Here is an 18,142-nt window from a genome sequence, read left to right as displayed (position 1 = left end):
GAGTGAATTCCTAAAAGCTGATTTAACCCAAATTATGATTGTCTCCCAAATGGACATACATTAAAACTTGTGTTGCTCACCACCGTTTGTGAGATTCATCTGGGTGCGCTAAAGTGTTTTTTTGAATAGGTACAGTTGTGCTTGAAAGTTTATGAACCCTTTAGAATTTTCTATATTTTTAAAAATAAATACGACCTAAAACATCACCAGATTTTCACTCAAGTCCTACAAGTAGATAAAGAGAAACCAGTTAAACAAATGAGACAGAAATATTATACTTGGTCATTTATTTATTAAGGAAAATGATCAAATATTAAATATTTGTGAATGGCAAAAGTATGTGAACCTCACAGATGATCAGTTAGTTTGAAGGTGAAATTCGAGTCAGGTGTTTTCAATCAATGGGATGCCAATCAGGTTTGAGTGGGCACCCTGTGTTATTTTAAGAACAGGATCTATCAAAGTCTGCTCTTCACAACACATGTTTGTGGATGTGTATCATGGCACCAACAAAGGAGATTTCTGAGGACCTCACAAAAAGAGTTGTTGATGCTCATCAGGCTGGAAAAGGTTACAAAACCATCTCTAAAGAGTTTGGACTCCACCAATCCACAGTCAGACAGATTGTGTACAAATGGAGGAAATTCAAGACCATTGTTACCCTCCCCAGGAGTGGTCGACCAACAAAGATCACTCCAAGAGCAAGGCGTGTGATAGTCAGCGAGGTCACAAAGGACCCCAGGGTAACTTCTAAGCAACTGAAGGCCTCTCTCACATTGGCTGATGTTCATGTTCATGAGTCCACCATCAGGAGAACACTGAACAACAATGGTGTGCATGGCAGGGTTGCAAGGAGAAAGCCACTGATCTCCAAAAAAAATGTTGCTGCTCGTCTGCAGTTTGCTAAAGATCACGTGGACAAACCAGAAGGCTATTGGAAGAATGTTTTGTGGACAGATGAGACCAAAATAGAACTTTTTGGTTTAAATGAAAAGCGTTATGTTTGGAGAAAGGAAAACACTGCATTCCAGCATAAGAACCTTATCCCATCTGTGATACATGGTGGTGGTAGTATCATGGTTTGGGCCTGTTTTGCTGCATCTGGGCCAGGACGGCTTGTCTTCATTGATGGAACAATGAATTCTGAATGATATCAGAGAATTCTAAAGGAAAATGTCAGGACATCTGTCCATGAACTGAATCTCAAGAGAAGGTGGGTCATGCAGCAAGACAACGACCCTAAGCACACAAGTCGTTCTACCAAAGAATGGTTAAAGAAGAATAAAGTGAATGTTCTGGAATGGCCAAGTCAAAGTCCTGACCTTAATCCAATCGAAATGTTGTGGAAGGACCTGAAGTGAGCAGTTCATGTGAGGAAACCCACCAACATCCCAGAGTTGAAGCTGTTCTGTACGGAGGAATGGGATAAAATTCCTCCAAGCCGGTGTGCAGGATGCTCAGAAGTTACCGGAAACGTTTAGTAAGGGGGGTCACAGCAGATACTGAAAGCAAAGGTTCACATACTTTTGCCACTCATAAATATGTAATATTCAATCATTTTCCTCAATAAATAAATGACCAAATATAATATTTTTGTCTCATTTGTTTAACTGGTTTCTCTTTATCTACTTTTAGGACTTGAGTGAAAATCTGGTGATGTTTTAGGTCAAATTTATGTAGAAATCTAGAAAATTCTAAAGGGTTCACAAACTTTCAAGCACAACTAAAGATTGCAATATTTACATGCACAAGTATACGGTAAATAGGAATTGTGTGTAAAGATTCCAATTTAGAGTTAATGATTGTGCTAGGTTTTCATTTTTTTATTAATTTAAACGACATGCATACGTTACAGTAATGTCTAAGTATATGTAGAATGTCACCATCATCACAAGGCACACCTTTAGCTGGTGGTTTAAATAGTTAACATGTAGTACTAGGGTGTTGTACCATGTTAGCCATTGTGGATGTAGTGAGAAGTCAAGCAAAGTGACACCTTTTATTGGATGACTAGAAAGGTTATAATATGCAAGGCAACTCGGGCCACTTCTTCAGGCGAGGTTGTAGGTAACTATAGAAATTAAATCACAGTTTTTGCAATTTTTTTAACATTGTTTAGGGAAAGGTTAAAATCAATAAATAAAGACTACTAATACGGCCCGATTCCTGCTTACTTTCTGAAATGGGTCCCCTCAAGAGCGTATCCTGTAAACTGACGTTGCTATAACTCAACATTCTCAAACTGTAAATTTGAAGTCCTAAATACTTTGTTGTCCCCCTAGTCCCGTCTCCAGGTCTCAATGTACAGGTCTGGCAGTGATGATTCCTCCCAAAGCAAAAAGGGGGTTCAGGGGGCGCCATTTACAACTTAGGGCAGCAAAAATCCTCAAACCGGTTCTGACCTCATTGAATAGGGTGGATGACCTTGTTGGCCTGAATGGTCTGTTATCTTCACAATTTTGAAGGGAAGGGGCAAATACTTTTGCACAGCAGAGTAAGTAAAAAGTATTAGTAAAACTCATGTCCCTGAGATGGGGGCACACTTCCATTCTTTTTTTTTTTTTTTGTGGCGAAAAGCCACAAGTGAAATGCTCAACTTGTGTCACACTTGAAGTATAAAGTATTTTATTCAATAAGATATTGTCATGTAATAAAGCAACAGTTAACATAATATTCCATAAGCAGAAACAGATAATGGCATATAGCATCATTTAGAAAAGACTTGCTTATCAAAGTTATTCAGCTTACTGTATATTAAAAGGTACAAAGTAAATTCGTTTGGTCATGGAGAGCTTGTTTGGGACTTTGGCCTTCTAGTGGTTAAGATGGATGAAAATGAAAGCACAGAGCTACCGGCCTGTCCTGCCCCTGAGTGAATCACAACCTCCTCATCTCCACACATCCAAGTTCACACTTCTGCAGCCCCCTTGTCGAATCGGACTTCTCAAGTTCTTTGGGTGATCGTCATCCTCAAGAAGTACGCCACTCTTGCATCTCACATAGGTAATTACATGCTTGTGTCTCTCCTCTCCTCTTCTGTCCCAAACTCTGGAACGTGTGCCGATTCTAACCAAGTCTCTTCCTTTCTTCCAAAGGACAGGCTGCTCGATCCTAATCAGTTGGGATTCAAGAAAGGGCCATTCCACGGCATGCCAGACCTACCAACGTATCATCTGTGTTCGTTCTGCAGGATCTCTCTTCTGCCATTTAACACGGCCAACTGCCAGACCCTCCTTGTCACCATCGCTGACCTTGGCATCACTGGGATGGCCCTCAGGGGGATTGGGTCCTATCTCTTGAGCAGATGGTACCGTTTTGTCCTGGAGTGGAGAGCTGTCAAGGGTGCACCAGGAAAGCATGGGACTTGGGCCATCTCCCTGATACACCTCTTCACTAAGCCTTGTCATCCAGTCCCATGGTTTTTCTTATCTGTGTTATTCTGATGATAAGCAGTTGTACCTGTGGTTCCGCTCCAGAGGACCACACGCTATCAGGTCTCGCTGATATTGCAACCTTGATGAAGGAACACCACCTCCATCTCAACCTGGTAAAGATGGAACTTCTTGTTACCCCATCTCTGTTCAGCTTGGTTCGTTCTCATTAACACCTACTTGTGGTGGTGTTTGATGACCAGCTTTCCTTCAATGACCATGTTGCTACGGTCTCTTGGTCTCACAGAGTCACCCTGTACGATATCTGCAAGATCAGACCGTATGTGACTGCTGGGCCAGGCTTTGGTCTTGTCATGTCTGGGCAACAGTAACTCTCTGCTGGCAACATGTGTCGCCAAGCCACTGCAGATGGCCCAAAATACAGCAGCACTTCTGGTGTTCAACCAGCCAAGGTAGCCACGTGGCCAACCTCTCCTCAGATCACAACATTGACTACATGTAGCTGCACATATTAAATTGATGTATATGGAGACTCTCGTGAAGGTAGGTGCTCCTTTATCACTGGGGTCTACTGATGAACAGCGTCTGGTGATGGCACCTCTGCGTGGTATCAAATCTCAGTCCAGACTCTTCATGTGGTGGAACGAGCTGCCCACCTCCTATCAAAACTCTGATTCCCTCAATGTGTTCAAGAAGTGTCATGTTTTGTCCACTTTCTGTCTAACGTAGCTTTTAGGTTTTGCAAATCTGGGCCTTGTAACTCGCTTGTATTTTGTTTTGAGCTTTTCACTTGTGATGTTCAATTTTGTCACACTTGTTCCCAAACAGCCCCCAGACTGATGTTACTTGATAATGGTGACCTCATTTGTAAGTCACTTTGGATTAAAGCATCTGCTAAGCATGCACATGTAACTGTATAAAGACATCTGAGGTATTGCAAACTCTACTTTGGCACGGACCACTAAAGTCGATCGAGATTTGCATACTGGTTCAGCTTCCTGCCGACCTCCAGCTCGACTAGGACCTTTGTTTCGGCATTGGCATATGCCAAGTAAGAGTGGTTACAAATATCCGTTTGAGAGATGCCCAGCGCAGATACCGGTGTAAAGACCTCCATGGTGCCAGAGAGTTGACTGTAACTGGGTGCTGATGTGTCCAGCAGAAGCCGCAGCTGGGTCTGGATGGATGGTTTGCACAGGTAGGAAGCATGGCGGGTTTCTGCAAGACAGGGCATGGCCTCCTGGATTGCTTGGTGAGCCTTGATGGAGCAGGCGGGGTCCAAGATTATGTAATCACGCCCAGTACTTTCAATGCCAGACTTTCCTGCAGATCTTGCCGGCTGGTCATACTCTGTCACGTGTACGGAGCTGCTGCTGGATTCATCTGGCAGAACCGCTGCAGAGGGTTTAGTCTCCTTTTCTGACACGATCTCAATGAGGGACGGGAGGATATCCTCACAATATTTTTCATTGAATGGCTGCATGAGCTAAAAAAGAGAAAGGGGAGAAAAGGCAGGGCTTGTAAAATATTTACAAACAGAAACGTTGGATTTGCGTTTTTCGACTTACTGGTGTATCTGGATAGGAAATGGTGAAATAATTCAGCTGTGGTAAGAGCCAAGTGGCCTCTGGATGAAAGGTCTACTGATTTGTTCCTAATGCTCATCAGGCATAAATTTGTCTTTACTGATACAGCAGGTAGGACCCCAAACATCCAAAAAAAAACCCAAGTGTGACAAGCCACTGAATCACAAACATCGGCAAGAGTAAGGCGTCCGCTTAAATAGCATTTGGATATTTTAGCAGTTTACTTATCAGACTAACGTGAAAAAGGGGGTGACCAGGAGAAGGAAACTGCCACCAAGTTGCCAACACGCCATGACCATCACCACTGCACAAGATGCAAATACTTGTTCTTTTTCTTCTTCTTTTGACTACTCCTGTTAGGGACTACCACAATGGATCATCCTCTTCCATATCTTCCTGTCTTCGTCATCTTGTTCTGTCACACCCATCACCTGCATGTTCCTTCTCACCACATCCGTAAACTTCCTCTTAGGCCTTCCTCTGTTCTTCTTGCCTGGCAGCTCTATCCTTAGCACCCTTCTCCCAGTATACCCCTCATGTCTCCTCTGCACATGTCCAGACCAACGCAACCTCGCCTCCAAATCATCCAAACTCAGCTGAACCTCTAATGTCCTCATTTCTAATCCTGTCCATCCACATCACTCCCAATGCAAATCTTAGCACCTTTAACTCTGCCACCTCCAGCTCTGTCTCCTGTGCCGTCTCCAGCCCATATAACATAGCTGGTCTCACTATTGTCCTGTAGACCTTCCCTTTCACTCTTGCTGATACTCATCTGTCACAGATCACTCCTGACACTCTTCTCCACCCACTCCACTCTGCCTGCACTCTCTTCTTCATTTCTCTTCCACAATCCCCATTACTCTGTACTGTTGATCCCAAGTATTTAAATTCATCCACCTTTGCCAACTCTACTCCCTCATCCTCACCATTTCACTGACCTCCCTCTCATTCACACACACGTATTCTGTCTTGATGGTCCTACTGACCCTCATTCCTCTCCTCTCATATCTCCAGCCCTCCAGGGTCTTCTCAATCTGCTCCTTGCTCTCGCTACAGATCACAATGTCATCAGCAGACATCAGAGCCTATAAAAAGTATTCAAACCTTGGAAATGTTCCCATTTTATTCTTCTACAACATTGAATCCCAGTGGAATGAACCTGATCAGCACCAAATGACTCTCTAATGTCAAAAGGATAAGGATCCTCTGCAAAGGATTCTAAATCCATGTTTCTCAACCTTCCTGTGGCCGTGACCCACTTTTTTCAATATAAATTGTCTTCATGACCCACAATTGTCAGAACAAGATGGGGTCAAGTCCATTTTGTCGAAATTTCATAGCAGCAACTCCAAATCATGCTCAGTAGTTTGTATACCCCAAATCAAAACGCCCAACCCCCGACCCAGTTCTACTATGTATGCCTGACAATGTCCTAATAAAATAACAGATGGTGTCCTGGGGGATCTCCTTCCAGATCTGGACCAGGGTATCACTGAGCTCCTGGACAGTCTGAGGTGTGACATGGTGGTGTCGGATGGACCCGAAACATAATGGCCCAAGGGTGTTCTATTAGATTGAGGTCAGGCGAGTGTGGGGGCCAGTCAATGGTTTCAATTCCTTCATCCTCCAGGAACTTCCTGTATGCTCTCGCCACATTGTCTTGCAACAGGAGGAACCCAGGAGCCACTACACCAGCCTAGGGTCTGACAATGGGTCCAAGGATTTCATCCCGATACCTAATGGTAGTCAAGGTGCCGTTACAGGCAGCATATCGTTCTCCACGGCTTCACAAGACCCTTTCAATTCTGTCACGTGCTCAGGGTGAACCTGCTCTCATCTGTGAAAAGCACAGGGCGCCAGTGGTGGACCTGCCAATTCTGGTATTCTATGTCAAATGCCAGTCGAGCTCCACAGTGCCCACTAGATGATGTTTGGCCCTCAGGGCACCCTCATGAAGTCTGTTTCTGATTGTTTGGTCAGAGACATTCACACCAGTGCCCTGCCTGCTGGAGGTTATTTTGTAGGCACTGGCAGTGCTCATCCTGTTCCTCCTTGCCCAAAGGAGCAGATACCGGTGGGTCCTGCTGATGGGTTAAGGACCTTCTACAAGGGGCCCTGTCCAACTCTCTTCGAGTAACTGCCTGTCTGTCTCCTGGAATCTCCTCCATACCCTTGAGACTGTGCTGGAAGACGCAGCAAACCTTCTGGCAATGACAGGCACGTATTGATGTGCCATCCTGGAGAAGTTGGACTACCTGTGCCAGCTCTGTAGGGTCCAGGTATGGCCTCATAATACCAGTAGTGACGCTGACCGGGGTCAAATGAGCAGATGAGGAGGGAAAAATGTCAGCGGCCTCCCTCCACCTGTTAAGCTGTTCATTCCTGTTCTGGGGGTCGTCTCATTGTTGCCCCTCTAGTGCACCAAAGCAACTCAAACTGATGAACAAGCCCCTCTGCTACTTAACTGAGCAGATCAATAGCCCAGAAGTTTTATTAACTTGATGCTATACTCGAATTAAAAAGTGTTCCTTTCATTTGTTTGAGCAGTATATATATATATAGAGAGAGAGATAGATAGATAGATATATAATATTAAACAGGGTGTCGTCTTCTCCCGAGTTTTTCATGCCCAAATTTTGCCAGTACATTTCATCCATCCATTATGTAACCCGTTATATCCTAACTACAGGGTCATTTTGGGTGTCTGCTGGAGCCAATCCCAGCCAACACAGGGCACAAGACAGGAAACAAACCCCGGGCAGGGTGCCAGCCCACCACAGGGCACACACACACACACACAAAACTAGGGAGAATTTAAGATTGCCAATGCCCCTAACCTGCATGTCTTTGGACTGTGGGAGGAAACCCACGCAGACACGGGGAGAACATGCAAACTCCACGCAGGCAGGACCTGAGAAGCGAATATTTTAAGCCAAATCAAGAAAAAAAAATATTTTTTATGAGGAAACATAAAATTCTAAATAATTTTTTCTAAAATAGAAAATGTGATTAAATCACAAAATTTTGTGAGCTGGTTTGTAAATCATTATAGCGTCTTATTATAACATGCAAACTCCATGCAGGGAGGACCTGGGAAGCGAACCCAGGTCTCCTAACTGCAAGGCAGCAGCGCTACCCACCGTGCCACCCCTTACCAGTACAGTTAAATGACTTCTCACCTGGCACTGCTTGTTCATCTCTGTAAAGAAATCTTCCAGCACTCTGCTCAGGTTGGGTACAGGAGGCCATAGGTGTTCTTTAATCTTTCTGGTAAATGAAAATCAAAGTCAAGTTTTGAGTTAGTTTAAAAGTATCTAAAGGAGAATTTTTTTTTGTTCTTTTTTTGTTTAATCTTGTATATCCTGCTTATTCCAAATGTCACATGTATTAATTACTGACTGCTTGTTTTCAGTTAAGCGCAGCCGCAGAGGGTCTTACAGCTGCGAGACTGGGTTATGTGCCAGTGTGCTTGTGGAGTGGCCCATTAGGATCACAACAGAGTTTATTCTCTTATTCAAAATGTTCTGGGGTCTCTGAATTATACTTGGAGCTCTGGCCCTTTAACATGCTATATACATTTAGCTAGGGTTATATATACATACATATATACTGTGATAGATGACTGGGGTCCTGGCCCGTGAGGGCGCCCATCTGTGGAAAGGACTCGGGGAGAGGACATACCAACAGCAGTGCCTCCCCCAGGACACAAGAGGGCTTGGAGTTTAGAAGCTCAACTCTGTTGGGGTCTGTGGCCACCGCCAGGGGGTGCCTAGACAGCTCCAGAGCCATGGTCTGCAGCACTTCTGCCACACCTGGAAGTGCTGCCAGAAGTTGACCAGAAAGCACCTGGAGCACTTCCGAGTGCAGTATAACAGAGGCCGCCTCACTCCATTCAAGGAGCCGGAGTCGGGAGGAAGAATACAGAGCTTGCGATAGAGGAGTGGAGGTGGCAGAAGAGAAGAAAAGGAAGGAATCGAGAAAGGGACAGAGCATTGTGGGGTCTGTGTACTGTGTGTGGGCAAGAAGTAGGAAATAAATGCGTGTGTTGTGGGACATTCTGAGTCTGTGTATATCTTTGTCGAGGCTGATCGATCACAATACATACGTGAATATGTTACCAGCCAAACCCGATTTTAGGACAAACTAGTTTAGACTAGGCCAAGCCAGTTTGTTCAAAGTATCACAGGATGAATGAGTTTGGCCCAGGAAAGTGTGATTGCAGACCAGCTAGTTTAGAGTAGGCCAAACCAGATTGTCCTGGGAGCTCTTCATCTCGTCTGCTTTGTCAAGCTGGTTTGGCCTAGTCTAAACAAGGTCTGACAGTTAAGTTCATGAACTTGCCACCATGTGCTTACGTTGGCACACTGTACAAACAGCTTGGTGAGGTTTTATAACCTTGGTATCTCAGTGTCTCGCAGCTGCGTTCATGTTGACGTGTGGCAGTGTCTTGCTGAGTGGCGTTCATTATTGTTGTGTGTTCTTGTGTGCCGTTGTGAGAATGACGGAGCTTGTACTAGAGCAACAAATGACAAACGAACAGCAGCTCACATGGCACTGTCTGTGAGGGAGTTTTTAGATAAAGAAAATATTGAAAGGAAGACATTTTGATGACATTCAAGACATCAGGCGTATTATGACGACAGCTCTGATGGCCATTCCAGAAAGAGAGTTCCAAAATTACTTTGATGGGTGGACTAGGAGCTGGCATCGGGTGCATAGCTTCCCAAAGGTAGTACTTCAAAGGAGACCATAGTGATAATCAGATATGAGGTATGGATAAAAACCAAGATCCAGGCCTTTAATGACCTCTTGGGCATGGCCATCAGCAGTGTGTCTGTCTGTGGTGAGAGTGTCGACCTCGTCGAGAGGTTTTCTTACCTTGGCAGTGACATTCAAGTCTCTGGTGACTCTGTCTGTGAAGTCAGTAGACAGATTGGGAGAGCATGGGGGGGTCATGAGGTCGCTGGAAAGGGGTGTGTGGTGCCCCCCGATATCTCGGCAAAAGGACAAAGGTTCAAGTCTTTAGAGTCTTGCTGTATGGTTACGAGACATGGACGCTATCCAGTGACCTGAGACGAAGACTGGACTCCTTTGGTACTGTGTGTCTCTCCGGAAAATCCTTGGGTACCGTTGGTTTGACTTTGTGTTGTTCATGGAGTCCCAAATTAGACACACTACCTGCATTGTGAGGGAGCGTCAGTTACGGCACTATGGCCATGTGGTGCGATTACCCGAGGGTGATCCGACTCATACGATCCTCATTGTTGGGGACCCAAGTGGCTGGACCAGGCCAAGGAGTTGCCCACGTAACACCTGGCTGCAGCAGATAGAAGGTCATTTCCGAAGGGTAGGATTGGGCCACGTGTCTGCCTGTGGGGCTGCAAACCGGGATCCCGAGTTGTTTCGCCGTGTAGTGGGTGCGGCAGTGCGCTGTACCAGTGCATGATCCCCAACTTTGTATGTAGTACTCTTTCTAGGATGACTTTGTGAGCTTCATTGTCAGACTTTGTGTGTGTGTGTATATATATATATATATATATATATATATATATATATATATATATACACATACACTAGGGGGCTTTGCCCCCTGCTCACTTCGCTTGCCAACCCCCCTGCCTGTGCTACACACGAGCCTCATTGCGGTTCTGCTGCTCACCTATGGGGTAGCGGATGTACAATTTAAACAGATATTTATTTTCATGGGAATTGTTACATATGCATAATAGAACTACCTATTTTGCATTACAGCGTGTAGTTAACCATATTAAAAAAGAGTAAAATGTAATAATTTGAAAGTAAATTATGTTTTGTTGCGTTGAGTTATTCGTAATACGATTTCTTTCTGTTTGGCTTTGAAGTTAGCACAAATAGTTTTTAAAATTACACTTTTACTGTAAAACTTCAGGAAAAACATTTTTTAAAATCACATTTTCGTCAATATCGCACTGAATTTTGATTCTGTGTTTGGACTTTCGTTGCAACAACACAACATATAACTGCCCGTGATTGAATTTTATTTCTTTCTCTCAATTAAATAAAACGACTTTTTCAAATGTTTGTCTCAGAGATTGGTTAATTGTCTTTGCAAAAGCTATTCTAACGGGAAACTGTTAACGTTTTAATATGAATGGCATATCAAGATCTCCTTTGTTGTCTAATGTTATCCCCTGAAGATTGACTACATTACCTTTCTTGATACATCCTTCTTTCTACAGTAATTCATAGGGTGGAGGACCAGATGGTGTTAATGGTTGTAGATATTCTTCGTGATATTGTAAGTTGATGTTTTCATCTTCTGCACCATCACTGCCAACTGTTTCAGCAGAGTCTATTGATACACATTTAACCAATGTCATTTTTTCACGTTAATTTGTTTGACTTCATCGTTTCTCGATGCTATGATTGCCCATATATATATATATAGTGACGGATGGCCGGCGCCCCCTGCAGGGGGAGCAAGCATGGGAAACACAATATCTCCCCCTGGATGCTAGATGGCAGCCTCCCAGGGTTACAGCGGTGCCTCAGACTCCCCCGGGGCTTCATGGGGGTTGGAGTTTGGTGCAGCCCTGTTGGGTTCAGCATGCGCTGCCAGGGGGTGCTGCAGCAAAAGCTGCTGGCCCCTTTTGGGCACTGGTTTCGTCAAATCCGGAATTGCAGCTGGATATCGGCGATCAAACACCTGGAGCACTTCCGGGTACCCAATAAAAGGATCCAGCAGCCAGAGTCGGGTGGAGGAGGACATGGTTACCTAGGAGGAGTGGTGATGGAAGAAAGAGAGGAGTGTGGTGTTTTGGTGTTACACTTGGGACTGTGTTGTGGCTGAGGGGGAAGACGTGCTCCCCAGCTGAAGAAAATAAAAGTGTGCCTCCAGTGTGACTCTGTGTTGGGTCCGGCGCATATATAGCGCCATATTATTATGGTAAACCCTTGTTTATCGCGGTTACATACTCTACCGCGATAAATGAATTTCCGTGAAGTAGGATTCTTTATTTATAAATCTAATATTTTTGCAGTTAGAGCATAGAAAATCTGTTTACGACCTTCTAAATACGTTTTTTAACATTATTAGAGCCCTCTAGACATGAAATAACACCCTTTAGTCAAAAGTTTAAACTGTGCTTCATGACAAGATTGAGATGACAGTTCTTTCTCACAATTAAAAGAATGCAAACAGATCTTCCTCTTCAAAGGAGTGCTCGTCAGGAGCAGAGAATGTCAGAAGGACAGAGAAAAGCAAACAATCAAAAATCAATAGGGCTGTTGGGCTTTTAAGTATGCGAAGCACCCACGATAAAGTGACCGCAAGGAAGGGCGCAATGTGAAGGTAGTCTTTCAGCATATTTTAGAGGAGCGTCCGTATCTTCTAAGCAAACAGCCTCTGTGCAAACAGCCCCTCTGCTCACACCCCCTCCGTCAGGAGCGGAGAATGTCAGAGAGAGACAGAGAAAAGCAAACAATCAAAAATCAATACATGCTGTTAGAGCCTTTAAGTGCGCGAAGCTCTGCGAGGGAAGCACATCGTATATCAATATTCTCAGCCATCCGCCAATAGCATCCCTTGTATGAAATCAACTGGGCAAACCAACTGAGGAAGCATGTACCATAAATTAAAAGACCCATTGTCCGCAGAAATCCGCGAACCAGCGAAAAATCTGTGATATATATTTAGATATGCTTACATTTAAAATCCGGGATGGAGTGAAGCCGCGAAAGTTGAAGCGCGATATAGTGAGGGATCACTGTGTGTGTATATATATGTTAGCAAAATACCCGCATTTCGCAGCGGAGAAGTAGTGTGTTAAAGAAATTATGAAAAAGAAAAGGAAACATTTTAAAAATAATGTAACATGATTGTCAATGTAATTGTTTTGTGACTGTTATGAGTGTTGCTGTCATCAAGGATTTGGTTATCATTATTTCTTTCAATCAGGTTCGTATCTGGAGGATGTGTTGTGTGCAAGTTACATTCCGTGTTTGTCAACCGTTGTAAAGATAACAGGTTTCATTCATCAAAGTGTTCACTATGCAAATACAGTAGGTACTCGTGAATCTAAGATGTTTAACAAGCATTCCCGGTATTAACTTGTGGATTTGCCTGCCAATATTTAGCGGCAGCATGTCTATGAACTTGTGGATTGTTCTGTGAGTAATTAGCGACAGCGTCACAAAGTTGTTTCCGTCTAGCTGCATCAGAAAATGTAGCATGACGTCTGACACTCCTCCTTGTTACTTTTTTCTCACAACTTGGATTGCTGCTGATAGATGGCCTTATATGGGCAGGCAGCCAACTACGTGGGAGGCGTGGTGATGGGGGATGCAGCTCCGCCTCACACGGTGACCGAGCTGCAGGCTATGGCCGTATATATGTACGTAAGTAGGATTCAGTTATGACCGTTATGCATAGAATTTCGAAATGAAACCTGCTTAACCTTTGTAAGTAAGCTGTAAGGAATGAGCCTGCCAAATTTCAGCCTTCTACCTACATGGGAAGTTGGAGAATTAGTTGACGAGTCCGTCAGTGAGGGCTTTGCCTTTTATTAGTATAGATGTGTGTGTATATATATATATATATATATATATATATATATATATATATATATAATATAAAATATCATATAATACAGTATTTACAAAGAGAACACAACACGTTTCACCCTAATTGGGGCTCATCTGTAACGCATCACATACAGGTATCTATGATGTGCTTCTCACAACTTTGAGGACGTGGCAGATGTTTGCCAAATGGGTGATGTGTCTGCATGTCTGTCTGTACATCTGTTCATTTTGGACAGAACAGAACAGTTTGGTGACCCACAATACCTTTTCCAGCATGATAGAGCACTGAGCCATAGGGCAAAAGTGAGAACTAAGTGGCTCGGGGAACAAAACATCGACATTTTGGATCCTTGGCCAGGAAACTCCTTTAATCCCATTGAGAACTTGTGGTCATTCCTCAGACAAAAACCCACCAATTCTGACAATCCCCAAGCATTGATTATACAAGAATGGGCTGCCATCAGTCAGGATTTGGCCCAGAAGTTGATTGCCAACCTGTCAGGGTGAATTACAGAGGTCTTGAAAAAGAAAGAAGGGCCAACACTGCAAATATGGATTCTGTGCATAAACTTCATGTGATTCTCAATAAAAGTTTTTGAGACTCATGAAATGCTTGTAATTCTACTTCAGCATCCCAGAGAGACCTCTGACAAAAAGATCTAAAAACACTGAAACAGCAAACTTTGTGAAAACCAACACTGGTGTCATTCTCCAAACTTTTGGCAATAACTGTACAGTGAGCTTCTGTGCACACAAAGTTAATTCAGTACAGAGAAGGATGGTGTACACGAATGAGCGGAGGGCGTTTCTTATGTGGACATATCGGTGTACCAGTTCCATCAAGCAGTCTCGTGCAGCATTCAGGAAGAAGTGCAACGTTAGGGAAACGCCTTCGAAACATCTTATTCAGAAACTGGCACGGAGATTGGAGACAACAGGATCAGGGCTGCCTGCGCTTCATGGTGGCCAACCGAAAATGTCACAACACATTGTGGATGACATCCGCAGTTGTCTCCTGCGATCGCCAATGAAAGCTTTACGACGCCTCGCCCAAGAGACGGGAAGGTCATTTTCAAAATGTCAGAGGCCTGCAAAGAAAGCAAAACTGCATGCGTATTGAGTGCCGATCTAGAGCGCCATGTCGATCTGCGTTCGCAAGAAGGCGGCGACCATTTCCAACTCCAAATGTGATTGGATCGTTTACACATCGATCAAGGTATCCACTGTATTCATTTATTTTCTATCGCTTCATTATCACGTGAGTAACACAGCATAACTCGGGGCCCAGCCCATTAGAATCTCCCTGTGTTAATGTCTCTCTATTATAAAAAAAAAAACTATCCTGGAGAGAAACAGTAGGGCGACGAGACGTAATCTTCATGTTAAGATCACAGAAGACACTTAAAAGACCCACAAGATGAAAGAGATTGGTCACGGAGCGTCTCGCGGGGACCTTAAACATGAGACTTTGTGCCAAGAGATTGACCCAGGAGCGTCTCGCGATGACGTAAAACATGAGATTCTTGCAAGACACGCCCTACTTACAAATAAATAAGAGCATGGGCAGCCAGCAAACATACTCAGTCGTGTTTTGGCTTTGAGCACACAAAGATCTAGGGCTCTCAACGCATATAAAGCGTATAAGAACAATATGTTATAAATGAAACGTAGACGACTAAGCGAAGAAGAAAGCAGCGCGGAGAAAAGAGACTCAAAAGCGTTGGAGAGAAAAAAAAGAAAAACTATAATCAAGGTGCAAATTCAGAAAATAATTATCAGCCCGGAATAAATGGAATTGAAAAAATAGCACGTCCAATCAGGCTCAGAATTAAAAGACAAAGTACAAGACAAAGTAGAACTTCACAAATGGTGGCGCCATACACATGCAGAGCAGGTTAGAGATTATGAAAGCAGTGGGATTCGAAAGGCTCAAAAAACAAACGTTGGCGCGATACACATGTGGAGAAAGTTAAAGACTATGAAAGTAGGAAAATTAGAAAGTATAAAAAACAAAGTAAAGATCGTAGGAAATGGAAATTATTACTTGAAAAAGGGAAAATAATCACCACTGACCAGGTGTCATTGGGAAAGAAAGCAGGATAAAGCGAGGACAGAAGTAAAAGACAAAGAGTAGAAAACAAAGTAAAATGTCATAAAGAGGTTAAAAAACAAGGGGGCCAAACACATGCAGAGCAGGTTAGAGAAAATGAAACCGAATTCAAAAGACTGAAAAAAAAAAAAAACGTAGGCTCGAAACACATGCAGAGCAAGATACAGAATATGAAAGCAGAAAAAAACGACCGTGTCAAAAAAAGAAAGTAAAGATCGCATTAGCGCAAAGAAAGAGAAATTATTAATTGGAGAAATAACGAAAAGGTGAATAGAGATCGAATATATGGACACAGGTGATATGTCAGAAGTATGTAAATATTGTAAGGCTTTGAAGTTTAAGTCAGAGAATTTCAAAAACGGAGTTTACCTCACATGCATTTATTGGTTACTTTGCAAAAAAAAAAATGATTAACTGCTGATGACGTCGATCGCTTTGTCTGTGCTGAAATTCCAAACAGAGAAACCTGTCCCGAATTAGGGTACAAAGTCATTAAACACGTCTCACCGACCTCATTAAAAAGATTCAGCACATTGGGACTCAAAAGATTCCAAATATTGTTTTTACAGAAGTTCTGAAATTAAAGTGAAACTAATGAAATAGCAACAATTCAAAGGAAAAAAAATCTTAACAGTGTGCATCCGGAAAACCAAACATGGGGGTTGGCAAGCAAAGCCAACAGGGGGCGAAGCCCTCTAGTCTTTAAAAAGCAGATGTTGATATTTGAAGAGCAGAGCGCACTTACCGAATCAGCCTTCCTGAAGTCGCAATCCCCACGGCCGCCGATAGCACCAGAGCCAGGGAGATACAGACAGCGAGGACGGTCACTGCAGGGTCAAAGGGAAAGGAAACAGAGAGGAGGTGAGCAGCTGCAACAGTCTGCAATGTCCATTTTTAATGAGGTCTGCGTGGTCTGATTTGTCTTTTGAAGCTGTGGAGCTTTCTGTGGATGAGCCAGTCCCGAAAAATATGCTGAATATCATCAGCTTATGGCGCCCCCTACTGGTTTAGTTACTCATCTGACATGCTAGTAGTTCAGGCAGAGGGTGGTATGCCAGCAGGGGGTGCTGCTAAATTGTCCTAAAGCTCCATGTTTGCAAAGTACCTTGAGAAGATGTTCACTGTAGGTGGGCACTTTAGAAAAATAATAAAGCGAGCACTGCTAGACGGGCACTGCTGCAAGGAAAACTTGGGGGGGTTCGTGGCAGGATTGGCACTCCTGCCATAGTAAAAGCATCACGCAGCTCCGAAACGGCAGACTGGACTCCATTCTGCTGCAGTCACCCACAGGAAGGCTGATCGCATTATGAAGGGGATGGGGGACCCTCACCCTCTGGAAGAGTCGACACAGCCAGAGAGTCAATGGGGGGACACAGGCCTGTCGGGGATCCTGAGCAAATGAAGCAAGACCACCTAGAAAGAGGTGTAATTTCATAACTGCCGTGGTGCACTGCACCAGTGTGTGCCCCCCAGCCTGACCTGGGCCCTGACCTGCCCGGCTAGACAGGAAGACCCCACCGTTATAGTGACTAGTGAAAGTTTTAGTCTCCGTGTCTTCTCCTTGGCCTACCGATGAACGCAAACTCTCCTGTTGTTTTGAACTTAAGTTAGCGTTTGTTCCAAAGGACACATAATGATGGGGTGGTCCAATGTGGGCTAAAACATTAATCAGACCTGCTGGGTCCTAAAGTTCATAGCCAAACAAACAAACTACTATTGTACCTTTAAGTCAGGGGGTCCACAGCCTTTTTTGACCTGCTTATCTCATGTCAAATTGTCCAAAATAAGTTTACCCCCACGGTTTTTAAGTTTATACTTCTACCGTAATAAAGCGATCAACAAAGGGGACATTTCAAGATATTGTTCTTAACATTTTTATGTTGCATTCACATAACAATAACAGTAATAAAGGTGGGCGGCACGGCTCGCAGTAAGGGGGTTCACATCCCGTGTCATCTCTGGGTGGGGTTCGCATGTTCTTCTCGGGTCTGCATGGCTTTCCTCCTGCTATCCAAAGACACGCAGGTCAGGTGAATCGGGTTCGCCCTGCGATGGATTGGCGTCCTGTCCTGGCTTTGTTCCTGCCTTGCACCCTGTGCTCACTGGAATGAGCTCTAGCCCTACAACCCTGGTGCCGTTTAAGCTTAAGTTAGAAAATGACGTAATCATTTAAATTGATTTATTTGGCCGACTTTACAAGATCTGAGATACAATTGGTTACGTTTCTTTTCTTTTTCCATTTGCAGCACAGGTGGGTGAAGTGACTTGCTCAGGGTCACATAATGTTAGTGGTGGGATTTGAACCTACAGCCTCGGGGTTTGAAGTACCTTAACCACTGCGCCCCACTGCATAATAGCAGCACATATTTAATTTATTTGTAAACGTCTACTCATGAGAATACAGTTGACCAGAACGAATGTTGAGAAGATGCCAGTCCGTGCTTTTCGATTTTTGGATATCTTGTTGAACAAGCAAGTTTCCCGTCCTC

General features: G+C 43.8%; 1 protein-coding gene across 1 annotated transcript in view; it reads right to left on the bottom strand.

Annotated features, from left to right (window-relative positions):
- Window positions 1-2,608: 2,608 nt before the first annotated feature.
- The window catches only part of mpl (MPL proto-oncogene, thrombopoietin receptor), a 58,595-nt gene continuing 43,061 nt past the window's right edge, over window positions 2,609-18,142 (bottom strand). Inside the window, exons 10-12 of the mRNA XM_039735012.1 lie at window positions 16,399-16,480; window positions 8,161-8,248; window positions 2,609-4,878 (exon numbers count right to left, since the gene is read on the bottom strand). Coding sequence (XP_039590946.1) covers window positions 4,354-4,878; window positions 8,161-8,248; window positions 16,399-16,480 — 695 coding nt within the window. The 3' untranslated portion in view covers window positions 2,609-4,353. The remainder of the gene's footprint in view (window positions 4,879-8,160; window positions 8,249-16,398; window positions 16,481-18,142) is intronic.

This window comes from Polypterus senegalus, chromosome 14, assembly GCF_016835505.1.
Source record: "Polypterus senegalus isolate Bchr_013 chromosome 14, ASM1683550v1, whole genome shotgun sequence".
Taxonomy (NCBI): domain Eukaryota; kingdom Metazoa; phylum Chordata; class Cladistia; order Polypteriformes; family Polypteridae; genus Polypterus; species Polypterus senegalus.
Note: the sequence above shows the minus strand (reverse complement) of the source record. Positions and strands in the feature narration are given on the sequence as shown.